Here is a 23,871-nt window from a genome sequence, read left to right as displayed (position 1 = left end):
AGCTACCTGCGTGTCAGCAGCCGGGTTTCCTCCCAGAGCCGGTAGGCGCCCGCCAGAGACGCGGGCAGCCTCCTCGGGGAGGCTGGAGCAGCCTGGTGCGGGGCGATTCGGGGGCCAATCCGGCCGCCGGGCACACAAAGCAGAGGTGGGGAAGGAAGCGGGTTCAAGGAGAGCTTTATTGGGAGATCCTGACCATAATAAATAGGGTTACACTACGAGACTGCTGCACAGCGAGGGGCTGGGGGTAGGAGGCACGCTGCTGGAGCCGGCCGCGTGCCCTCCAAGCGGGCCATCGCCCTGCTTCCCGTCTCCGCTGTCCCGCTCCTTCCTCCCAGCCAGCTCTGGAGATCCCTGCATCTCACCACCAGCTGCTGCCCCGCCATGCTGGGGATTAGGGCGAGAAATAACCCGGCAGAAACAGGTTATGTGGATGGCAGAGGGTTTTGGGGAGCGGTGTGGACCAGAGGAGATGGGAGGGCAGAGCCCTCTGGCTGCAGGGGTTGTGGATGTGGCGGGGCCTGGCAGTCACTGCACCAGGGCCTGGACAATGTCCTTCACCAGCATGGTGCCAATAACCATCTTCTCGCTGTTGACCGTCAGCTGGGCTGCGGCACCCTCCCGCCTCTCCAGGGTGATAAGCACCAGGCTCCCGCTGGTCACCGTCTTGGCCGCGAACCTGCCCACCGGCAGACATAGGGCTTCAGGGCGAGCTGTGGCCGTCCCCGCGGTCACCCTCCCGTCCCTGCCCCCCAGCATCCCGCACCGGGTCGGCACGGCTGTTCCTGGGATGCTCCAGCAGGACCGGGGAGGCATCTGCTGCCCACAGCCACCATCACAGGGGGTTTGGGTGCGGGTGGCACAGGGGCTCCTTGTCCTCAAGTAGGACCTGAGCATCCCTGCAAGGAGCTGCTTTGATTTGGGTAAAACCAGAGAGGTAACATCCCCTGGCTGGTTCTCCCTTGACATCCCCTCCCCAATTTGGTCCCCACAGCAGGTCGCTGGCTCAGCACAGTCCACCTGAGCCATGCGAGGAGCCGGGGTCCCAGCGGCGCTGTGCCAGGCAATGTCACCGCAATGGGGGATCCGGCTACCTGTACTCGTTGTCTGCTCCGCAGGGCACGCGGCCCACGTTGGCAGCCGAGGTCACTTGCTGGACGATGGCGTGGTCGCTCCGGCATTTCTCCGGCAGCGTCAGCTTCTCCGTGATCTCGCTCATGCCCGTCAGCTTCCCTGGGGCGGGCAGCAGAGGCACCTGCCCATCTCCAGCCTCGCAGCCCGGCCCTCCATCTGCGCCCGGCAGTGGCTCCAAGAGCCCCTCTGCCCTGCGCGCGCCCCTGGAGAAGGGCCACGTCCCCTCCGGGCCCCGTTTTGTTGTTGCTGAGCCAAGCCCTGATTCCTGCCTCCTTCCAGCCTCTCTCTGTCCCATCTCATCCCACCCCGAGGTGCCAGCCGTGCGCTGCGAGAGGGCTCAGCCCCATCCTGGGGCGCGTCAACCCCACGGTCAGCCTGTGGCCTCGCAGCCCAGGGTTTCCGTAGGGTCCCAACCTGGCTGCCCCACTCTCTCCTGATCATTTGCTAATCTCCAGCCCCCAGGAGAGATGGATTTGGGAAAACCTTTCCTCCAGGACCCTTTCTGGGCCCATCTCTGTGCCCTGCCACCCTGCCTGGTAGCAGCAGCCTGCAGCCGTGTCCCATGTCCCTGGGGAATGGCGCCTGCAGGCAGTGCAGGGCAATGGAGCCCGGGCACCACGAGCATCAAGCATCCACTACGGGTGCTATGGGTGCTCCAGCCAGGCCAGCATCGACCGCTCGCCTTGCCGCGGCCACAGACCCTCCCAGGGCTTCCTCTGCTGTGCTACGGGGTTGCCGTGGAGCGCGCTGGCTCCAGAAGCATGGGGACATGCAGCCAGGGTGTCCCCATTGCTCGCCGGCCCCAGACCACGGTGCTGGGAGCACCAAGCACCCATGGGACCCACGCTCTGGCCACCGGCTGTGGCTTGATGAGCGGTTAGGCGGGAGGGGCTGGCACTGCCAGGCTGCACAGCAGCTCCCAGGGGCCACGTGCTGAGGGGACACCCGTCCAGGGACCCCATGCACGCCTGGGGCACTGCAGCAGCCAGGCAGGGTGGGGGTCTCAAGGGCTGGGGATCTGCTCCATCGCGCCCCAGAGCCCTGCACCCTGTGCAGGGACCCGGCGGTGCCCCCCAGGACCCCGGCGCCAGCAGGGGCACCCAGATGGCATCTACTCGCGAGGGATTGCTGCCCCGGCCCCCAGGCCTGGGGGTGCAGGAGGGGGGCCGGAGCGCAGCTCGCACAGGGTAAGGGGAGCAGAGCTAGTCTAGGGGAGCGGGATGGGGTCAGCAGCGCACCCCTGCCCACGAGGGCCAGCTGAGCTGCGACTTACCCTCGCCCAGCCGCGAGAGGTGCTCTAAGGACATGGTGAGGGCGGCAGAGGGAATAAAACGGGTGGTTAACGTCAGCGCTGGGCGCGCCGGGCTCGGGGCAGCAGGTCCCCCCAAAGCCAGCCCGCCTCCACCCTGCACTCACCCTGCTCCTTCTTGAACTCGTTCTCGCTCATGAAGACGGGAGCCATGAGCTCCCCCACGGGCGGCTGGATGGAGACGTAGAAGTGGCGCGTGTGGGTGCTGCAGAGACAGCAGGGTGAGAGGGTCTGGCCAGTTTGGGTCCACAGGTCCACAGCACCTCGGTGCTGGTCCTGCCGTCCCCCATTCCCTGGAGTGCCCCATGCCATGTCTGCCCTGTCCCCTGGAGGGATGCTGGTACCCGTCCCGCTGTCCCCTGGGGGGATGCTGGTCCCTGTCCCGCTGTCCCCCATCCCCTGGAGCCCACCCTGCCCATCCTGCCCCAGCACCAGGCACTCACCAGAGCTGGAAGTTGGCCGCCTGGGTGGAGTCGCAGAAGTCGATGCCCATGACCAAGCTGGCAGTGTCCCCGGGCGCCAGGCTCTCTGAAAGCACAGGGCTGGCACCGCGTCCCCAGCACCCAGCGGGCGCTTTGCCGGTGGGCAGCACCCAGCCCAGCCTGGGAGACAACCTCCTCCAGCTCAGCTGCAGCACCCATGGGGTGCCTTGTGGCACGCTGTGCCACGGGGTGTGACCCGACCCCTGCCAAAATGCCAGGACCCCTCGGAGCCGGGCTGGGCCATACCAATCTCGGGGAACTCCTGGATCCGCATGCCCGAGAGTGGCTTGGGCTCGCTGATGCGTAGGCTCTTCACCTCGGCGTCGGTGTTGTTGGAGATCTGGATCTGGACAGCCACCATGTGGGGGTCGTGCGGGAAGGGCCGGCGGCTGAAGCAGTACTCGACGGAGAGCCCCTCGCCCGTCATGCGGTGCAGCAGCTCGTAGGTCCTCACCGAGCCGAATGCCGGGCTCAGCAGCTGCGAGGGAGCGAGGAGCGCCGTGGGTGAGCAGGCCCTCCCCGGGTGCTACGGCATGGCGTGCCCACCACTGGTGGGGGGCCTGCTGCTGCGGGCAGCAGGGATTTAGGTGGTCTGCAGGAAGGATGTGGGATATCCCTGGGGGGATGCAGGGACTTATGGGGTCACTTACGGCAGGTGCCAGGGAGGTGTCAGTGAGCGTGAGGCCTTCCAGGTCAGTCACCAGGCTGGTGGAGACGATGCTGCTGGTGGGGACGGGCTGGGGAGGAGGAGGGGTGACTGCGGGGTATGGAGGGGGTGAGGAAGAAACAGTTAGCAGAGCCCTGACAGGCCATGGTCCCATGGGGACAGTGCAAGGTGACAGACATATGAGCCTAGCCCCATGGGGACAGCTCCATGGGGACAACCGCACAGGGACAGCCGCACCGGGACAAGAATATGGGCACAGCCCCACGGGCACACCTCCGTGGGCACAGCCATGTGCCCCACAACCATCCTTGGGGACAGGGGCCATTGACCCCACTGATCCCAGTCCCCATTTCTGGCTCAGCAGCACCCCAAGAACCCCTGAGCTCTGCTGGCGTGAGAGGCCTGTGCCTCAGTTTCCCCAGGGATGCAGTAACGCCTTGTCTCAGAGGCACCCCCAGCCTGGCCATGCACCCACTGGGGTGGCCGGAGTGGGGCAGACGGGGTGGCAGGACCCCCTGCGTACCCCGCAACGAGGGCAGAGCCGAGCCCTGGCCCTGCGGCAGCTACTCACAGTCATCCAGGTCGAGCAGGGAGATTTCCTTGGGGCCCACAGCATTGGCCCTGGGACTGGGTTTGGTGCTGGCAGGCTAGAAGGTGGCAGAGAGCCATAGGGTGAGCAAAGGGGCTCAGGCCAACCCCACACCACCATGCTGCCCCCATCCTGGCCCTCACCGCCTTCCTCTGCTTGGCCTCCACCTCCGCCGGCGACTCCTGCACCTCAGAGCCTGACTCTGAGTCCGATGAGCTGCTCTCGGAGGCGCTGGCCTCCTCGGACGAGGTCTCGCCGCGGCCCTTCCTCACCTGTTGCTGCTTCTTCTTCTTGCCCTTCTTCACCCCTTCCTCCTCCTCCTCCTCACTGGGGCTGCAGGGAGAGGCCAGCTCAGACAGGGCCATATCTCGAGCATGCAGATTCAGCTGGGGAGACCCTGCCTCAGTTCCCCAGCCCCGCAGGACATGGTGTGCAGGGTACCTGCCAGCGCTCTCCAGAGATGCTTTCCGAGGGGCTTCCTTCTCCTTCTTCTTCTTCCTCTTCTCCTCTTCCTCCTTGTCCTCCGATTGGTCCCCGCTGCCCTCCTCTTCCTCCTCACTGCCAGAGCTGGAGGTGCCCTCACTGCTGCTGCTCTCACTCTCCTCGCTGACGGACTCCGGCTCTGTGAGTAGGCACATCTCAGCCCTGCCGCCACGTCCTGCTGTGTCCTGCATCCCCCTGCTGCGTCCTACCACATCTCGAGTCCTCCCAGAGTGTTGCACCCTGTCAAGGATCCCCCTGCTGCGTGCCACATCCCCCTGCCATGGCGGCCTGTGCCCAGCCTGACACCCCACTGTGCTGCCTGGGCCCTCACCGCTGTCCGCTGACTCCGTGGGCCCTGACTCGCCCTCTGAATCAGAGTAAAAAGGTTTCTCCACCTTTTCCTTCCTCTTCTCGCGGCTGGTGCACTTGGTCCATTCGGGAACCTGCCAGGGACAGGGGTGATAGAGCAGGGCTGGTGCCCATAGGTGCAGAGCCCAAAGAGCTACCCTTGCCTCCCTCCTGCCCCCACATCGGGCTGGCCACACATGCCCCTGAGCACGGCAAGCTGGCGTACGGACATCCACGCACACGTGGCGTGTGAGAGAAGACAGCAAGGCACCGGAGCAGCCCCTATTGGGGCTGTCCCAAAGCCTGCTGCAGCTCCCCAGCAGGGAGGTGCTTCCTCCCCGCAGAGCAGGGATGACATCACCAAGGTCCTGGAGCTCTTTCACCTTGGCTCCCAGTGTCCCCCATCACCCTGGCGGGCCCTGGAGAGCCCTGCACTGCCCCACATTACCTCCACGTTCCTCACGGAGGGGTCAGGGGCCTCATCTGGCCAGTCAGGCAGCTCTTGGTAGCCAACTGCCTTGGCGTTGAGCAGGTGGGACAGGGAGCCCAACTGGAAATGGTCCCGATCTATGGCAGGACAAAGAGTTGGGGCAGCTCCAGCGCGGCCGTGTGCTGCCAAGATAATAGCTCTCCCCAACCACACCCCCAGTTCCCATGTCCCCATGCCCTATGGCCAGGGCTGATACCTTTGAAGGAGGATTCCAGGATGGGAGCAGGTTTCTGGGCCAGGAAGAGCTTCTTGGCATATTTGTTGAGGGCTCCACTCTTCTCGGTGGGCACAATGAGCTGGCGAATGAAGCGGGCCCGGTCCCGGATGTCGTAGTTCTGGTCATACTTGGCCAAGTTGAGTACATACTGGGTCAGCAGCTTGCTCTGCACAAACAGGCACGCTCAGGGAAAGCTTCTGCTTCCCCAATAGGGAAACTGAGGCAGGGCCAGGGCCATCTCAGGCCTGGACCATGGGCTGTGCTCACAGGAAGCCCGTTCGCCAGTACCTGCTTAGAGTTGGTCAGGTAGAGCTTAGCTGCCAGGTTGATGACCTGCAGCTTGACAATGTCCTCCTCGTTGGTGAAGGACTTGGCCATCTTGCGCAGCACGTCGGGTGCGATCTTGGGCACGTGCTCGCAGTACTCGCCAATGAGCCACAGGATGCTGGCCCGTGCCATGGGCACCTGAAGGATGGCCATAGGCACATGGCACGGCTGCCTCCCAGCCTACGGTGCTGAGCCTGTGCACCCGCTGGCCCTCCACCAGGGTGGACCCTGGCCCCGGGAGCTGTGTGGCGTCCCAACCCACCTGGATGTTGTCAGTGAGCTTGGCCATGTGCTTGATGATCTCACTGTGCTGGGCTGGCTGCATCTGCAGCAGCTTTTTGATGACCACCACAGATTCGGCCACGACCAGCTCTGCAGGCAGAGAGCTTGTGTTAGCAGGGTCCTGCCCTGAGATCTCCCCCTCCAAGAGTGAGGGAGCCTCGTTTCACCCCGGCCACGCTTGCTCACCATCCCGGTTGGAGAGGAGTTGGACCAGGCCATTGAGGCAGGTGTCCCGCACCTTCCCAATGTTGGTGGCACAGCGCCCGATGGCTTGGATGGTGGCTGCCACAAAGTCTTTGTCCATGCTGCGGATGTAGGTCTGCACAGGCATGTGGAGGGCACATTACCCATGCACCAATGCTGGGCATCCCCCTGCATGGCAGCTGCATGCCAGGAGTTTTGGAGATGATGCCATACTTGAGATTGGCATGCCCAAAGCCCTCTTCTCCTGGTGGGGCTCTCCCTCTATCCCCCCATAGTGCTGGCACCTGGAGCCATGCCGGAGTGGCATCTAGGTGGTCTTGATGTGCCTGTGGCCCCAGCATACCTGAAACTCCCGCAGGATGGTGGAGATGTTGGTCTCATTGGCCAGGTTGGTGAGGACCTCCAGCTGTGGGAAGGAGGGAGAGAGGGGCAGTGCAGGGACACAGAGCTGGGGGACTGGGTCCCTGGCATCCTCCCATTCCCCCACGGAGAAGGGGCCCCAGGCTGGATCCTAGGAGCCTTGAAGGCCTGGCAGGGGTTTGGGCAGTGTGCTGGGCTGCCAGCAAAGGCTCTAAGCCAGGCTTTTCCAGCTTACCTTGAGGATCTTGATCTGTGTGGGATCTGTGGAGCGGATGTAGAAGCTCTTCAGGTAGGGCTCGAACATCCCCTGTGTGAAGAGCCAGCAGTGTTAGTGGCATCCCTAGTACTGGCTGCCCAGCTCATGCCAAAGCCACCCACGGGCAGGTGATCTTGGGGACCTGGGCAGGATGCATGCTGCCTCCCAAACCCTCAATCAGCTCCAGAGGCAACGGGGCTGACCCCTCCTGCACCAGGAGCTGAAACTCACCCTCCGTTTGATGGACATGGTGGCCACGTTCTGCAGCACAACATACTGCACCTCGCTGTGGGACGGAGAGGGGGAGTAAGGTCAGTGAGGCCAGGACCAGCTGCCCTCCCAGCACGTCCCTGCGCAGGGGAGCAGGACCCACCACAGCCCCACGGTTCCCACAGGCCAGGGTATCCCGGCAAGTGGGCTGAGGGACCCTGGGGGGGACTGGCAAAGCCTCAGTGCTGCAGACCTGTGGCTCCGCAGGAGGCGCACCAGCGCCTTGGCAATGACGCCAACCTCAGCCTTAGGCGCCAAGTGGAAGTAGAGCTGAGCCACGGCCATCACCACCTGTGGGGAGACAACTGTGTGTCACCTGGTGGGCACAGGGACACCGTGGGGGACACACCCACGGCCCCTATGCCACAGATGTGTCCCTGCACTAGCCCAATAGCACCCCAAAGAAGAAAATCAAAATCTCCCTATGTGGACACTCACCACATTTCTCCTCCCAGGGGGTCCCTCAAGGTCTCACCAGCACCCTGGTGGCACCATGGCCACCAGGGAGGTCATGAGAAAAGGTGCTAGGACACTAGCTGGTGGCCATTGGCAGCCAGGCTGAGAGCCATGCTGGGGCTAGGGGAGATGGGACAGGGCTCCCTGAGGGGGTGGCTGCACTGTGGGACTCACTGCGGCGTTGCGGCTCTGCAGCAGTGGTTTGGTGTTGCGCAGCAGCAGGCGGTGGTCAGGGTCCATGACGTAGGGCTTGCGCTTCGCCAGTGAGGCGGCCTCTGCCTTGGCATCCTTGGCGTCCTCCTCATCGGAGCCGTAGAAGGCCTTCTCTGCGCTCTCTTCCAGCAGGGACTCCTGTTGGCACACGGGATGCCTCGCAGCCCCACTGGGAGGGAGGGCAAGGCGCCGGCCCAGCTGCCTGTGGCAGTGCCCAGGCTGGCTCCCCATGCTGCCCCAGCCCTTCATCCCACCTCCCCATCACCCTCATCTCCGACCACGTCAGTGGACCACTGGGATGTGCCTGGACCTGGACATGGGATGATGGAGCACTGCCTGCTCTGGGGGCTGTCTGGGGACCCCTGAGACTCCTCCAGCGGCAGGTGCTGGGCCCCAGGTGCTGGAGGGGCTCTGGCACGGCTGCGGCACCGGGCGGCTGCACTCACGTTCTGGTTGGGGCTGAGGAACTGGGTGCGTGCGTAGCGTGTCAGCATGTTGATGATCACCACTTGGCCCCACTCCTCCACATCGATGAGCAGGTTGCAGAGCTTGCGGTAGTTCTTGTGGATGAGGTCGATGCGCTCAGGACAGACCTCCTCGAATGCCATCACCACACTGCCAGCCACCAGCTGGAGACATAAGGCTTGAGGGTAGCTGGAGCACTGGGCACTCACTGGGGAGGGCAGCATCCCTGCGTTTTGGAGCAGGGGAGATGGGGCTACCCACTCACCGTGGTCTTGTCTGCCAGCAGCTTCTCGATCACTTCGATGAGCTGGTCCTTCTGGTCTGAGTCCAGGCTGTGAGGGGAGAGCAGGGTCGGCATGGACAGGAGCACGTCACAGCTGAGCCAGTCCCATGGGGCTGGCGCTGCCTCGAACTACCCCATTCCCCAGCCGTCTGCCCGCCAATGCCAAGCAGGCAGGACCCCAGCACTGTTACCCCAATGTTGCAATATAACTGCAGGAAGAGGTACAAATCTTTAAACGAGTTCTCCTTGTCCTCAGCATCACCACGCCACCCCATGGGGCCCCAGTCGGCCCACAGCCCCCCATTACCTGTACAGTTTGGGGATGGCGTGGGCGGCCGTCTTGCGCACATATGGGGACATGTCCGATGCCGCCTCCTTGATGGCCAGCATCATTATGGGCACGATGATGGGCACGCGGATGCTGGAGAGGACCCGCAGGGCACTGGCACGGATCAGCTGGTTGGGATCCTGCAGCAGACATGCACAGCACTGCAGTGAGTCGGGATGGGCTCTTGGGCCCCACCAGAACCCTCCGGGATGGGGCTTTTGCCAGGGGAAGGATATAGCTGGAAGTCCCCCGGGGCTGCCCAACCCCACTGCAGCCTCCTGGCCCCAATTTTGCCCCCCAAAAGGAGTCAGATCGCCTACCTTGAGTCCTCGCTGGAAGGTGGAGATGGAGAGCAGGGCCAGGTCCTGCTGCTCCTCAGCGTAGCGCACCAGGTACACATACACCAGCTTCTTCACCTGTGGGCCGCGTGGCAAAGGGTGGCCAAGGTGGCAGACATCCCGCGGCACAGGGCCTCCCCCAAGGATTACACCAGGACAGCTGCCACACCAGGACAGCTGCCATCACCTGGTGCCTCCATCCCACCCAAATTCAGGCCACGCTAGCCCTCCCCAAAGCCTTCCTAATGCCAAAGAGCATCCCTCCAGGGACCACTCCAGACCTGAGGACATCGCTGGGTGTCAGCCCCTTGCTCTCCCCGCAGCGGGGTCACCCGGCAGTTTCTTGCCACGGGCCATGCATGCAGCGGCTGAGATCTGCCTCACCTCGATATTCTTGCAGGCCACATTTTTGACGACGGCTGGGAAGAGATCGGAGGCATTCTTCCCACGGGCGATCATCTAGGGAGGAAGGAACAGCGTGACACCAGGCACGCAGCCTGAGCGAGCCCACAGCATGGAGTCGCCAAGCCCGTGCCACGGCAAAACTCACCGCCACAATCCTCTTCATGGCCTCCAGTTTGAGCGAGTCCTTGTTGCTATCCAGCATCTCCTTGAGGTCATCATGCCTGTGGAGCACCCCATGCACTGAGGAGCTGGCTCTTGTCCCTGGCAGCCCTGGCTGTCACCCAGTGCCCACCTTGGAGGGTCCCCATGTGCGTGCTGGGCACCCCACAGCCTCCAGCACCCGCTGCCAGCACTTGCCAAAGGGTAGCAGAGTGACCCTTGGGTGCTCAGATCGAGGAGAACCTCAGCTGTGGGACAGCTTCCCCCTCAGGCATGTGGAAACGCAGGAAGGAGAGTCCTGTTTTCCATTTTATTCCCTCTTCCAACCTGCTCCCAGCCTGGCTCAGGGTTTCCCTGGAGGCAGAGGGCACTAGCTTGGCTTTACCCCCTTCCCATGGTCAGGCTGGGGCAGGAGAGGTGCCTGCGCCAGGCTGGGAACCCAACCCACAGCTGCTCGTGAAATATTTATCTGGGCAGGAATTCAGTTACAGGCACATGGAAAAGGACGCCGCGGCCCTGGGAGCGTTGCTGGGGCGACTCGCATGGGCTGAGGTTGTCACTCGGGGCACTGTCAGCTCCTTGTCACCAACATCTCTTTTTATAAGGCTGGCTGGCACAGCTGTCCCCGCGGTCCCCGAGCTGACCTGGCGACATGGCACCGCTAGGCTTGCAAGGCTACATCCAACTGCAATGGCCCCTTCCCAAATTGGCCGGTGGGGATGGGAGCTTTCCCAAAACAGCACCGATTTGCACCAAAAGCACCTGAGCATTTGGAGAAACAGTGAGCTGAACGCTCTCCGTCAGTCCTCGCCATCCACGAGCGCACACCGGTCGCTAAACGAAGCGTTACGTCCTAAAACACTCAACCGTCCCCGAAACCCCGGCCGCCGGGGGTTGTACCCGCCTGGAGCCAGCGGCACCAGGGCTCCCTGGCAGGACGACGCTCGGCACGAGCCCCCGCCGCCACCATCCCGCAGAGCCTCGCGGGCACGGCGCCCGGCCCGCGCTCCCGCGTGCCTCCCTCCCGGGGCTCATCTCTCTCGCAGTCGCCCGGCGGGCGCTCGCGGGGGCCCTTACCGCAGCGGCTGCGGCTGCCCGGCGCTGGCGCCGCTCTCCGCCGCGGGGCCCTTGAGCAGCTGCAGCTCGTCGGCTCGCAGGGCACTGTAGCAGGCCTGCTGCCCTCCGTCGGCGGCCAGCACGGGGCTCCTCGCCTCCTCGGCCGCGGCGCCCACCGCCGCTCTCCCCAGGCCGCCCGCGCTGGCCGGCAGCTGCTGCAGCAGCTTCTGCATCGGCGCCATCGACAGCATCACCTTCGGTCGGGGCAGCCGGCGGGCGCAGCTCCCTCCGACGCACCTCCGAGCCGCCCGTTGGCCCCGCGCCGGTGGCGCCGTGGCCCCGCTGCCGGCCCGCTGGGCTCTCTGGCATGCCGCGGGCCCCGCTCCTCCTCCCGGCTGCGCCCGCCTGCAACCTGATGCTGCGGCGCCGGGCGGCCCCTCTCGTGCCAGCCGCGAGGGCGGCCGCGATGGCCCCGGCCAACGGCGCGTCGCCCGGCAGGGCCAGGGTTTCGGCTCATCTCGGGCTGCAGTGGGGGAAGGCGCTCGGTGGGGACTCGCTGGAGAGGCCTCAGCGCTGGCGGCTGCCCCGCTCCCGGGCCGTCGCCGGGGCCTGGCACTGTGCAAAGGTCCTCCTGCCCCAGGGTCCCCCCCGTCACCCTGAGCCCGAGGTGACACCCAGGGCCCCGTCCTGCATCCAGGGACAAGGCTGCTGCCTCGCCAGGTGGGACGGTGCCGCAGGGAGCTGCTTCCGTGGGCATTTCGAGTGGCTTCGTGGGGGCACAGAGCCCCCAGCCCGCGGCCGTGGTCTCCCTCAGCCACCGCCAGCCCTAGCTGGGCACCTCAGTCACCAGCCCATAAGAGGGGACGAGCGGGTGGTGGAGGATGTGGGGCACCACGGAGGCCCTGACATCCCCGAGAGGATGCCGGGACGGACGAGGAGCCCGGGGCAGCCCGAGACCTTCCCCGCGTGCCGGCCGAGGCGCCGCACTGAAGAGCTGGGGCACCCCTGGGCCCCGCCAGCGGCCCTGAGCCCCCACCTCCCGGAGACGGGCCGGGTGTCATCCAGCTGTGAAGGGACAGGAGGACACAGGTGGACACGCCATCCCTGGACAGAAAGCACAGCACCATCTAGTGACTACGCGCCTTGTTATGGCCACATCCAGGAGTGCTAATTAGTCCAGCCAGAGCTGCCCCATGGCACTGGCTGCAGGGTCCCCCGGCTGCACCCCAGCCGTCGCTCCTGGGCGCCGGGGTGGCGCATGGGCCCTTTCCCTGCTCCCTGCCCCGTGCCTCGTCCCGGCCGGGCTCCGGCACCACCCGCGAACCCGGCAGGGTGTCCCCCTCCGGTGCGTGTTGCGAGGCCTGGCTGGGCACCCCCGTCCCGGTGGGGACGCGGTGGGCAGGACCCACAGCCGCCCCCCCACCCACGGCAGGTCCAGCAGCATCTCCGGCCCGAGGCTGCCACCACGGGCGTGAGCAGGGCTGGGGGGATGCTGCCGGCCTCCCTGCGCTGCCCGCTGCAGAAGGGCTCCGGGGAAGGCAGCACCCGGGGGACGGGGACACCGTTGGTGGGCGCAGGGCTGGGGGATGCCGCTGGTGGGGGCAGGGTTGGGGGACACCACCGCTGGGCGCAGGGCTGGGGGATGCCACTGGCAGGTATAGTGCTGGGAGGACACTGCTGGTGGGTGTGGGGTTGGGGATGCTGCTGGTGGGTGCAGGGCTGGGGGACACTGCAGGCGGGTGCAGGGTCAGGGGATGCCACGAGCAGGTACAGGGCTGGGGGACACTGCTGGTGGGTGGGTGCAGGGCTGGGGGGACACCGTGGGTGGGTGCAAGGCTGGGGGACGCCACCAGCAGGTGCAGGGCTGGGGGGACACCGCTGGTGGGTATAGGGCTGGGGGACACTGCTGGGGGGGTGCAGGATGGGGGGACACCACCAGTGGGTGCAGGGCTGGGGGGACACCACCAGTGGGTGCAAGGCTGGGGGACACCACTGGCAGGTGCAGGGCTGGGGGACACCACGAGTGGGTGCAAGGCTGGGGGACACCACTGGCAGGTGCAAGGCTGGGGGACACCACTGGTGGGTATAGGGCTGGGGGGACACCACCAGTGGGTGCAGGGCTGGGGGACACCACTGGCAGGTGCAGGGCTGGGGGACACCACCGGCGGGTGCAGGGCTGGGGGACACCACCAGCGGGTGCAAGGCTGGGGGACACCACTGGTGGGTGCAAGGCTGGGGGACACCACTGGTGGGTGCAGGGCTGGGGGACACCACCAGCGGGTGCAGGGCTGGGGGGACACCACCGGCGGGTGCAGGGCTGGGGGACACCACTGGCAGGTGCAGGGCTGGGGGACACCACCGGCGGGTGCAGGGCTGGGGGACACCACTGGCAGGTGCAAGGCTGGGGGACACCACTGGTGGGTGCAGGGCTGGGGGACACCACCAGCGGGTGCAGGGCTGGGGGGACACCACCGGCGGGTGCAGGGCTGGGGGACACCACTGGCAGGTGCAAGGCTGGGGGACACCACTGGTGGGTGCAGGGCTGGGGGACACCACCAGCAGGTGCAAGGCTGGGGGGACACCACTGGTGGGTGCAGGGTCGGGGGACACCACCAGCGGGTGCAGGGCTGGGGGACACCACTGGCAGGTGCAGGGCTGGGGGACACCACCAGCGGGTGCAGGGCTGGGGGACACCACTGGTGGGTGCAGGGTCGGGGGACACCACCAGCGGGTGCAGGGCTGGGGGACACCACTGGCAGGTGCAGGGCTGGGGGACACCACCAGCGGGTGCAGGGCTGGGGGACACCACTGGTGGGTGCAGGGTCGGGGGACACCACCAGCGGGTGCAGGGCTGGGGGACACCACTGGCAGGTGCAGGGCTGGGGGACACCACTGGTGGGTGCAGGGTCGGGGGACACCACTGGCAGGTGCAGGGCTGGGGGACACCACCGGTGGGTGCAGGGCTGGGGGACACCACCAGCGGGTGCAGGGCTGGGGGACACCACTGGTGGGTGCAGGGCTGGGGGACACCACTGGCGGGTGCAGGGCTGGGGGGATGCACGGGCAGCCCTGCGTCCCCCGCGATGCTCCCGCTCCCGTCCTGGAGGGCTGCTCGGCGCAGGGGCGCCCACCACCGTCCCTTGGGTGCACCCGCCCGGCGCAGCCCGCCTCGGAAGAAGCCGCTGCTCCCAACCCGCCCCAAAACCCGGTGCCTTTGCCCCAAACGCCCCTCGGCCCCTCGCTGGCCTTCGCCCCCAGCGGAGGGGGAAGCGCAGCCGAGGCGGCGGCGGGGGCCTGCGTGGGCCACGGCCTGCCGCGCTGGGCCGGCGACCGCCGCCGCCCTTAGCATCCCTCCGTCCTACCTCTTGTAGTCGGAGGAGAAGATGCCGCCGCTGGCCGGGTCGTGGCCGTACTCGGGCTCGCCCAGGCTGGAGGAGCCGCCTTTCTCCTCGCTGTAGGCCGGGCCGGCGGCCATGGCGGCGGCCTGCGGCGCCGGAGCGGGATGCGCGGCGGCGGCGGCGGCGCGGGATGCGGCGGGTTGGGATGCCGGGATGCGGCTGATGTCAGGATCATGTGGAGCCGCCGCCGCCGCCGCCGCCGCCGCTGCCGCCCCTTAAAGGCGCAGGGGCTGCCGTGTCCCCCCCCGGGGCCACCCCCGTCCCCGCGTCCCCGGCCGGGCCGGGCCCTCGCCCTCCGCCACCCCTCCAGCGCCGGCGCTGGGTCCTCGCGACCTCTTCAAACCCTCCCAACGGGCAGAAAACCGCCTTGGCGGGTGCCGAGCAGAGGGACGGCGCCCGCAGGCATCTCCCCGGGGCCGGCTCCGCCGGGAAGGCCGGCCGGGATGGGGAACCGGCGGCAGACCCCAGGCGGAAAAATAGAGCGAAGCGTGGCGGTTAACGCTGCTTCTTCTGCGGGAAGCCCCGGGTGTTTCCCCAAGCGAATTTCCCCTCCGCGTCTCTTCAGAGGAAGCGGGCTCGGGCCGAGCCTGCGATTGCGAGCTGCTGGCTGAAGGCCCGGCCCCACGGCCACGGCCGGCGCCCGCGGCGGCGCGCGAGGCCGGCCGGGGCTGCCAGCCCGCCGAGGTGGGCTCGGAGAAGCAAAAGCGGCGCGCCGTCGGTTTTGCCACGCGGTTTCTTCCAACGTCTTCGGGGGCGAGATGTGGGGTTGGGGGGGAGACACCCGCTCACACCGCCCGGCAGCTCCCCTGCCAGACGAGGCGCCCGTGAGCCGGCGTCGGAGCCGGGGCCGCCCCGCGCCCGCGGCCCGGCGCGCTCACCTCCCCGCCGTCCTCTCTGCAGTCGGCCGAGGGCAATTCGACCTGCCGGGGAAAGGCAGCCGTCAGCCTTGGGCGGGGGGCCGGGGGATGCCGCCGTTCGGCAGGCCGCGGCCCGCGCGGGCGCCCTGGCGGGATGGTTGCCGCCCCGGCAGCGGAGCGGCCACTTGCCCCCTCTGCTCACCAGGCTCAGGTAGAAATGCACCAAGTCCAGGAGGTAGAGAGCAAAATGAATGCAGTTGTTGGTGACGAAAGAATATTTGGCTTCAGCGTTCATCGCGCCCCGAACTTTATTTTTGAAACTGCTGAGGTCGAATCCGTCCTTTTTCCTGTAGATTTCGCATTTCCCCCTCTCTCTCCTCATGGCGTGGTAACCCTCCTTGCTGATTCGTCCGTGGCCTCTCCGAACGCTCGTGTCTGGAAAGGGAAATTGCAGCCACAGCCGCGCGCCGCCTCCTTGGCCGGCAGCGGCCCCGGCCAAGGCCGAACCCCCGCAGGAAGCAGGGCTCCAGCAGCCAGCCAAGAGGAAGATGGTGGCCTTCCTGCACGGCCCCAGACCGCCCGGCCTCCCTGCACGGCCCCAGACCGCCCGGCCTCCCTGCACGGCCCCGGACCGCCAGGCCTCCCTGCACGGCCCCAGACCGCCAGGCCTCCCTGCACGGCCCCGGACCGCCCGGCCTCCCTGCACGGCCCCGGACCGCCAGGCCTCCCTGCACGGCCCCAGACCGCCAGGCCTCCCTGCACGGCCCCAGACCGCCCAACCTTCCTGCACAGCCCCGGACCGCCCAGCCTCCCCACACGGCCCCAGACCGCCCGGCCTCCCTGCACGGCCCCAGACCGCCCGGCCTCCCTACACGGCCCCAGACCGCCCGGCCTCCCCACACGGCCCCAGACCGCCCAGCCTCCCTACACGGCCCCGGACCGCCCAACCTCCCTACACGGCCCCAGACCGCCCAACCTCCCTGCACGGCCCCAGACCGCCCAACCTCCCTGCACGGCCCCGGACTGCCCAGCCTCCCCACACGGCCCCAGACCGCCCAGCCTCCCTACACGGCCCCAGACCGCCCGACCTCCCTGCCTGGCCCCAGACCGCCCGGCCTCCCTGCACAGCCCCAGACCGCCCGACCTCCCTGCACGGCCCCGGACCACCCGGCCTCCCTACACGGCCCCGGACCACCCGGCCTCCCTACACGGCCCCAGACCGCCCGGCCTCCCTACACGGCCCCAGACCGCCCAACCTCCCCGCACGGCCCCGGACCGCCCGGCCTCCCTGCACGGCCCCAGACCGCCCGGCCTCCCTGCCTGGCCCCGGACCGCCCGGCCTTCCCCAGCTCTCGTTCCCTGTTGGCCACCGCAGCACCAGGCTGGTGGCTTGGCGTTCGCGCCGGCGCTTTTGGGAGACAACGGGGACTGCCCCGGCTTCTTGGCCAGGGGCTTCTCATGCATTTTGGGTGCAGATAAGTAATGAGGAGGAGGCCACGAACTTACTTTGAAAATGTATGACCTCTCCATCTCCACAATAAACAGCAGCATGTTTAAAGATGCTTCCAGAAACGCCTTTACTATGCTGCTTTGGAAATAATATGATATCTCCAATTTGCGGCTTTGCATCTTGCACAGTCATGAAGACCTCCCCACGACCAGGAACATGCTTCCTGAACAGAAACTCTATGGTCTCACACTGTCTCTGCAAAGCATACAGAGAAAGGAGATGAATAAATGCTCCGTGGAGCCAGAGATGGAGTTTCCATTAAAAAAAAAAAAAAAGAGCTAAGGAAGGGCCCCTTCGTCCCTGCCCGAAACGGCAGCCTGAGCAGCCCGGGGCAGCTCACTTACCCGACCTGCCGCCAGCCCGTCCTCTGGTGATGGAGGTTTCTCCGTGCACCTCTGGGGGCCTTTTCATTTACTTACAGCTGCAGTAAAACAGTCTCTGGTTAACACCACACATGGTGCCTTGCGGAGAGACTTTTTACTTACTGTGGAGCTTGTCGTCTGTAAAAACAGAAGAGAAAAAGCATTTCAGACCGCAGGAAACCTCCACCCACTTGGTCCTTCTTCGTCTTTTCTTCCCCTGCAGAGCAGCAGGTCCCTTGCCATACACTTTATACCTTGAGCGTGCCTACTCCTATTAGCAGTAAGGGCTCAAGTAAAAAGTCATTGGGCCTGGGCAAATTCCTGGAACGCTCCTCGGTGCTTGCAATACTTCAGCTAGAAGTGCTAGCAGCCAAAGGAGCCTTGTTTGTAGGCACGCGTGGAGCAATGGCGGTACAGGCACGAATGGCCAGGCGCAAAGCAGTCCCTGCGCGGGGCTGGTAGCACCCTTACCTTGCCGCTTGGGGTCTGGCCAGGCGTTCGTTGCCGTTCGTATCCCTCACCCTGGGTGGGACAGAGCTGCAAGTGAAAGCAGAGCTGTGAGGAGACCTCTCTGCCTGGTGCACAAAATGCTTCTGCTGCTGACGGTCCTGGGTGGGGAGGCCCTCGGACTCAGCCTAGCCCACGCCCATTCTCATGAGCCTGAGAAACACTTCCAAAAGCAAACAGAAACCGAAAGAACCAACCCCCCCGGGAATGCCAAAGAAGTTTTTTCACCTTTTAAAAACAACTAGCCAAAGCTGCCCGTTTAATTTGCAATATCTAGAGCTAAACGCTACCTTTGAGAGCAGCTGCAGGTGGCAGGGCCAATTCTGGAGACGCGCGTCACGCAGAAGGGCCAAAGGACATCTCAAAACCAGCAAGGGAGTTCTCATTTTTGATTTCTGCCGCTTTAAAAAGACATAGCCTTCTGGTTTGAGTCCCCTGACTGAAACACCCCGCTTTGTAGGAGTGAAACTTTGACGAAACAGGAACCCTCCCGGCTGCTGAACGTCTCCCCTGCACACTTCTCCATCTGCCTCTCCTCTGTCCTCGCCACGGAGAAGTCCCAGAGCGACAGAGACCCGAGGCAGCACCAGTGAAACAAGCAGGGGAATGTTTTTGAAAGCACAGTTCAGTGTCAGCAGCCAAAGAAGCATCAATCCATCTCTGGGTGCCACAGGAGAGCTGAGAGCGGTGGGTCCTTCCTCTGAAAATGTGTGCCGCCTCGTGGGCAGCTCGGGGTGGACAATCTTTGCCGAAGGAGAGGACGGCATAGCGTCAACCAGCGGCTGCTGGGAGGTGAGCTTGCCAAAAGAGGAAAGCAAAAGTGAAAAAGCACCAGTGAAAATGCTCACCCGGTTCATGCCCTGAAACCGTTTTAGTGTGGCATCAGCTGCCTCCAGCCGTTCCCACCCCGACCCCGCTCTGCTCCCCCGGGCACCCCTCTGACCCGGGCAAGCGCCCATTGGGGACCCAGTGGCTGTGCCGCTTCACTCAGCCTGTCCACGGGCTGCCTTGGTCCCGCACCTTGGGAAGGACAAGAGGACAAGCCAGGGGCGGGTGACAGCACCCATCACTTTGCAAACCCTGAGGCTATGGCAGGCTGCCAGGCTCTGCCCAGTGTGGGACATCCCTGCCTGGTCCAGCACCTTGGGAAGGAGCCAGAGGCGGGGTGACATCACCCATCACTTTGCAAACCCTGAGGCTATGGCAGGCTGCCAGGCTCTGCCCAGTGTGGGACGTCCCTGCCTGGTCCCGTGTGGCCACCTTAGCGGTGGCCCCCACCATGTGAGCCCTCTCGCTGTCCACAGCTGAGGCAGCCCCTCTCCCATCTCTCTCCTGCTCTTCTCTGGGGCAGGCAGAGGGTCACTTGCTTGAAAGGTGCCCTTGTCCCCCTGATACGCACACGGCTGCCCATCTCCTCCCTCTGTAACATGGCACAGGCTCGTTTATGTGCAATCTTTTATTATCACAGAAGAAAGCAAGGGAGAGATATCGAAGCTGAAGATGCAGCGCCAGCAACCCAGCTCCCTCCCAAATCCTGCTGCCAAGCCAGGGAAAGATGTGCCGGTACCAGCGAGTTCCCAGGCTGGATCTCAGCCTCTTTCACTGCAGCGTCGGGGAGATCTAGGAGAGAAGATGGCTCCAGTGATGCCCCGTCGGCGCTTGCACACGGCATGGGACAGCGGTGGGGTGTTTGCGGGCAGTGCCAGGGGCCAGGCTTCAGCTGCATCGGGCACGCACCGTGCCCACGGCGAGCTGGCCCAGGCCCAGCAGGGCGAGCGCGAAGTGCACACAGTTGCAGGTGACGGCATTGTACTCAACCACCTCATCCATGGCCACGCGGACCCGCCGCTGCAGCGCAGCCTGGTCCAGCCCTCCTTTCTTCCTCAGCACCTTGGCCGGGCCCCGCGTCCTCAGGAGATGGCTCTTGCCGTGCTTGGCCACGATCCCTGCCCTGCTCTCCGGGAAAGGCCCTGAGCCAGGGCCAGCGGCACCTACGGTCAGAGATGAGGTGCTGCGGCTCCATGGCTTGGGGGTGCCTGGGTCAGCACCATCTCCCAGTCCTTGGCTCACCTTCCAGGTGGATGATCTCCCCGTTGCCGCAGTAGACGCCAGCGTGGGCGCCCCACCAGCCGGGGCCCGTGGAGGCCAGTGGAAAGAGGAAGAGATCCCCGGGCTGGGGCTCGGCCACCCCGTTGGGCACCACTTCGAAGTGCTGGCCCAGTAGGCCCTCGCAGAGGAAAAAAGCTGCCGTGCTGGCCGCCCCGGCCACCGCCTGGGGACGGGCCTGTGTGTCAGGGCCACCCAGCGCCCTGGGGAGATTGGCAGCCCAGCGGAGATCTGCATCTGGGGGATGGGGCCGACCTGCCGCTTCAGTCCCTTTCTCTTCATCCCTGATGGGTGCCATTTCCTTGGTCTCACTCTAGGTCTCCACAGACTGGGCAACCCTCCATGAAAGGGTTTAGGAGGCCATCTCCATCCAGTCCAAGCGGGCTAGGACCATACTCTCCCCGAGCACCCATGGGAGCTGAATAAATCCCAGGCTGTGCAGCATTTTGCCCTGTTTCAGGCCGTGCTGGTGGTGAGACCAGCGGTGCTGGCACACGTGGGGTGGGTCCTGGTACTTACCTGCCTGGAGCTGCTCACCTGGAGAGACAAACACCCAGAGTCAGCCCTGGTGCATCCGCGGGGATGCTGGAACCAAACCCAAGAGCCTGATCTGCCCCACTGGGACAAAACCTGCCCTGTCCCCCTCTGCAGGCACAGCTAGGGGCAAATTCAAGACTGCACCTGCAAGATACATCTCAGACCACTGTCCTCCTCCTGCCCTGACCCACTGTCCCAAACCTGGCGCTGGTGGCCGCGACACCGTCCATAGCATCTGCGCGGCCCCTTGAGACCAGCGTACTCTACCCTGGGGTCCCCACAGCAGCATTGCCTCCATCAGCGCCCCAAACCTGTCGCACCCATGCGCGCAGCCAGCTCCAGGGCTGGAGGAACAGCCCGTCCACTCCGGGCACGGCCTTGACCACGGCGCTCACCTGGGAAGAGAAGCGAGGCAGAGCCAGCAGGCGTGGGGCAGCGCGGATGCCTATCCACGTGTGCTGTTCTGCACCGTCTGCTAAAATATGGGCTCCCCCGGGATGCTCAGCATCGCACCCATCCTCTGCTGGCACCTGACAGCCTCCCAGGGCACCCCACCTTCACCCGGGGGAGGCTCAGCACCCACCATGGTCCCAGCCACGGGGGCCAACCGAGGGGTCGGATCATGCGACCTGGAGGGGACAGTCCTCATCCAAGGGGATTTCTGAGGGCACCTCTCATCTTGCTGACCCAAAATACGAGAGCATGGGGGTCAAGGCAAGAAGCTGACTCCGAGGGATGGCCGGTCCTAGGCTGCGAGAGCTCGTTCCCGTGTGCACCAGTATCACAAGCAGTCGGGGTGCAAGGCTGCGAGCTGGGGCAACAGCAAGGCTGGTGGGGCAGCTGGTCCTCCCCGAATTACCTGGGAGAGGAAGTTCATCTGCAAAGACAAAAAGGGATGGCTGATCGGCTGGGGACGCAGATGCTGTGCTCAGCCCAGTCTTGGGGAAATCTCTGCGGTTTGCATTGAGCGGCACTAGGCTTGGTGGTAGCGGGGCCGTTTTGCCCACGTGGGTAATGCCAAGCGCTGCTGTGGCTCCTCGCACCCGAATTCGGAGCCTGGACACCCCCTAGACCGTGGGGCAGGAGAGCGAAGCATCGGGGAGAGCAAATGAGCCCTTCGTCCAGGTGCTTTGTCTGCGTTCCCGCAGGCACCGTGCACTCACGGGGCTGCAGCGAGGCGTCCGACCTGGTGCTCCTGGCGTCAATCCGGAGCCGAGGCGTTCGGCCAGCGGTCCCCTCTCTGCTCCCAGCAGCGCACGATGGGGCTGGGGTACCAGGTGCTGGTGGCCGCTGGGGTTTGCAGCCCGGGAAGTGTCTGCGAGCGAGCGCTGCGCTTTCTGCAGTGGGTCAGTGCCAGGACGAGGCAAGACCATCCCTGCTTTCACGTGTCCGGAAATGTGAGGGGTTTGTGGGAATGCACCCGGACCGTCCCAACCGGCCCGACCGCTGTGAGCCCGTGGCACTGAGCCCGTCCCCACTCATTGAAGGCCATGGTGCAGTAGGGCCCATCCCAAGGGGAACAAACCCGACTTGATGCTCGCCTTCGCTTGCGACCCACTGGCAGCGGCGTTGGGGCAGGGATGGAGACGCAGCTCATGGCTGTGCCACCCCAGGGTGCAGGGCTGCACGGGCCGATGCTGGCGAAGGGCATTGCAAATGCTGGCCCGGGCACCTGTCGGATCAAGCACCGGGCCTTAAGTGGAGCAAGATTATGCTGCGGGCACCTGCCTTAGTGCCGGGTTTCGCGAGCCAGGTCAGCCATGGAGCCACATTAAACTTTAATTCTTGTGCCGGGGGTCAGCAAAGGCTTTGGCAGGGCTTGGAGCAGGTGACCTGGGAGCTGTCACCGCACGTCCGCAGCCCTCTGTCATCCAGCGACCTCCGAGCCCGCGGCATCATTTATCACAGCAAGGCTGTGGGCTGCTGCCCTCCCTCTGGGTGCACAAAGGGAAAAAAGAGCTTGCCAATAAATGAGAGCTAATTACCCATGAAACCAGAGCCTAGGCCTGGCAGCCGCGCTCCCCTGGGCCCCGGACACGGACACGGCTGAGCGCTGGGTGGCTGCGTTAACCCTTCACAGCCACCTCCTGGTGCCGCTAGAGGCTGCAGGGGGCCAGTGAAGTCCCACAACCCTCCTGTCCCCTTCTAGACCTTCTCATCTCCTCCTGGTCCCCATCAACCCCTCCCTGTTCCTGATTTCCCCTCCTGGTCCCCACTGCACCATCCTGGTCTCCATCATCCCCTCCTGATCCCAATTGTCCTGCACTGGTCCCCACATGGTCCCCATCATCCCATCCTACTCCCCACCACCCTCTACCAGGCTACATCAACCCCGTCTGATCCCCATCATCCCATCCTGATTGCCATTGTCTCATCTTGGTCCCTACCATCTCCTCCTGGTCCCCACCAACCCCTCCTCATCCCCATCACCCCATCCTTATCCCCATTATCCCATCTTGATCCCCATCATCCCGTCCTAGTCACCATCATCCTCACCTTGTCCCCACTGTCCCTTTCTGGTCTCCATCATCTGCTCCTGGTCACCATCATATTCTCCAAGTCCCCTTCATCCCCTCCTGGCTCCTGCCATCCCCTCCTAGGCCCCATCATCTCCTCTTGATCCCCACCGTGCCCTCCTGGTCCGAGCTGTCCCCTGCCAGCCCCCATCAGCCCTCACTGCCTGCTTGGCGTGGTGCTGAAGAGCTGGGACACTCAAACTCACCCTTGCTCCTGGCGTCACCTCCAAACCCACCTGGGGTTTGTTTCCCAAAGGGCAAGTTGTCCCCAGCTGGAGTGAGAAACACATTGTCCCAGGGTGATAAGTCAGAAAAGCTGGTGGGCTGAACCTGAGCCCTGTGCTACAGGGGAGAGAAACATTTCTGGGAAGAAATGTGAGCAATTGTGACCGTAACCCATCATGGTGGGAAGGGTAAGGTTTTTTTTTCCTTAAAATGAGATGATTTCCTCCATGCTTAGAGTTTCTCGTAGAGAAATCCCCCCCCCCCCCACCTCCCAGCAGCGACAACGCAATTTCAAAGGGAGCTCTGCTTTGGGACCGGCGCGTGAGCCCAGGAAACTCCCTGCCTGCAGTTCCTACCGGAGACCGGACCGCTGCCATCAAAATTATCCCTTTTTTCCCTGCCAGAAAGCACCATCTGGGGGAAATCTGTCCGCAAAGCTGCCAGACAGCGAGGTGAAGGGGAACGGCTCGCCCGAAACGTGGCTGAGCCAGAGGGTTTGGCACAAGCGTGCGGGCACCTGGGCCCAACCGGGCAGCCGGCAGCCCTGACCCCCCGCGCGGGAATTTCCAGCCCGCCGTGGGACTCAGGCCCTCGGGAGCGGTGTGCCTGGCCGGGAGCCGGCACCGTCGCCGGGTCACTCGCAGACGTCCTCGAGCGAGGCGGCTCCGCTGGCCGGGGCGGCCGGCGCATCCGGCCCCGCTCCCCGCCGCTCGCCGGATTACGGCAGGCAGAGGC

At 65.0% G+C, this 23,871-nt stretch overlaps 2 protein-coding genes across 6 annotated transcripts; both read right to left on the bottom strand.

Moving 5' to 3' along the window:
* Positions 1 to 157: 157 nt before the first annotated feature.
* On the bottom strand, positions 158 to 14,686 carry AP3B2 (adaptor related protein complex 3 subunit beta 2). 5 transcript variants are annotated; one of them, XM_068958565.1, is made up of 28 exons: positions 14,481 to 14,658; positions 10,049 to 10,124; positions 9,883 to 9,957; positions 9,481 to 9,576; positions 9,140 to 9,300; positions 8,815 to 8,881; positions 8,531 to 8,713; positions 8,046 to 8,222; positions 7,609 to 7,706; positions 7,377 to 7,431; positions 7,125 to 7,196; positions 6,873 to 6,935; positions 6,512 to 6,644; positions 6,306 to 6,415; positions 6,005 to 6,181; positions 5,696 to 5,882; positions 5,458 to 5,576; positions 4,993 to 5,104; positions 4,620 to 4,800; positions 4,322 to 4,511; positions 4,161 to 4,236; positions 3,573 to 3,679; positions 3,169 to 3,400; positions 2,884 to 2,968; positions 2,548 to 2,645; positions 2,405 to 2,428; positions 1,092 to 1,230; positions 158 to 676 (listed from the first exon to the last, which is right to left on the bottom strand). In XM_068958565.1, the coding sequence occupies exons 1-28, from the start codon at positions 14,591 to 14,593 to the stop codon at positions 526 to 528; spliced, it is 3,357 nt and encodes a 1,118-aa protein (XP_068814666.1). In that variant the 5' UTR covers positions 14,594 to 14,658; the 3' UTR covers positions 158 to 525. The 5 variants fall into 5 exon arrangements, with proteins under 5 accessions (XP_068814666.1, XP_068814664.1, XP_068814663.1 ...); XM_068958563.1 differs by lacking the exon at positions 14,481 to 14,658 and adding an exon at positions 11,140 to 11,398 and having other exon boundaries at positions 4,325 to 4,511; XM_068958562.1 differs by lacking the exon at positions 14,481 to 14,658 and adding an exon at positions 11,140 to 11,397.
* A 4,534-nt stretch (positions 14,687 to 19,220) lies between these two features.
* LOC138068929 (uncharacterized) lies at positions 19,221 to 23,201 on the bottom strand. Its single transcript, XM_068958847.1, has 8 exons — positions 23,118 to 23,201; positions 21,921 to 22,067; positions 21,255 to 21,272; positions 20,707 to 20,790; positions 20,378 to 20,395; positions 19,823 to 20,024; positions 19,490 to 19,743; positions 19,221 to 19,372 (listed from the first exon to the last, which is right to left on the bottom strand). The coding sequence occupies exons 1-8, from the start codon at positions 23,199 to 23,201 to the stop codon at positions 19,352 to 19,354; spliced, it is 828 nt and encodes a 275-aa protein (XP_068814948.1). The 3' UTR covers positions 19,221 to 19,351.
* Positions 23,202 to 23,871: the final 670 nt, after the last annotated feature.

The sequence above is a fragment of the Struthio camelus genome, chromosome 12 (assembly GCF_040807025.1).
Source record: "Struthio camelus isolate bStrCam1 chromosome 12, bStrCam1.hap1, whole genome shotgun sequence".
NCBI classification, from domain to species: Eukaryota; Metazoa; Chordata; class Aves; order Struthioniformes; family Struthionidae; genus Struthio; species Struthio camelus.
Note: the sequence above shows the minus strand (reverse complement) of the source record. Positions and strands in the feature narration are given on the sequence as shown.

What these genes read in the sequence shown, in the direction of transcription:
- AP3B2 (XM_068958562.1), bottom strand. Translation starts at nt 11,369, where the DNA reads ATGCTGTCGATGGCGCCGATGCAGAAGCTGCTGCAGCAGCTGCCGGCC. An exon ending in CCATCCTGCGGGAGTTTCAG is followed by an intron (nt 6,645 to 6,872) that starts GTATGCTGGGGC and finishes ATGCCTGTGCAG; the next exon opens with ACCTACATCCGCAGCATGGA. An exon ending in ACTCCTCTCCAACCGGGATG is followed by an intron (nt 6,416 to 6,511) that starts GTGAGCAAGCGT and finishes CTCTGCCTGCAG; the next exon opens with AGCTGGTCGTGGCCGAATCT.
- LOC138068929 (XM_068958847.1), bottom strand. Translation starts at nt 23,201, where the DNA reads ATGTGTTTCTCACTCCAGCTGGGGACAACTTGCCCTTTGGGAAACAAA. An exon ending in AGGTGACGCCAGGAGCAAGG is followed by an intron (nt 22,068 to 23,117) that starts GTGAGTTTGAGT and finishes TTGATCCGACAG; the next exon opens with GTGCCCGGGCCAGCATTTGC. An exon ending in GGAGATCATCCACCTGGAAG is followed by an intron (nt 19,744 to 19,822) that starts GTGAGCCAAGGA and finishes CTCTGACCGTAG; the next exon opens with GTGCCGCTGGCCCTGGCTCA.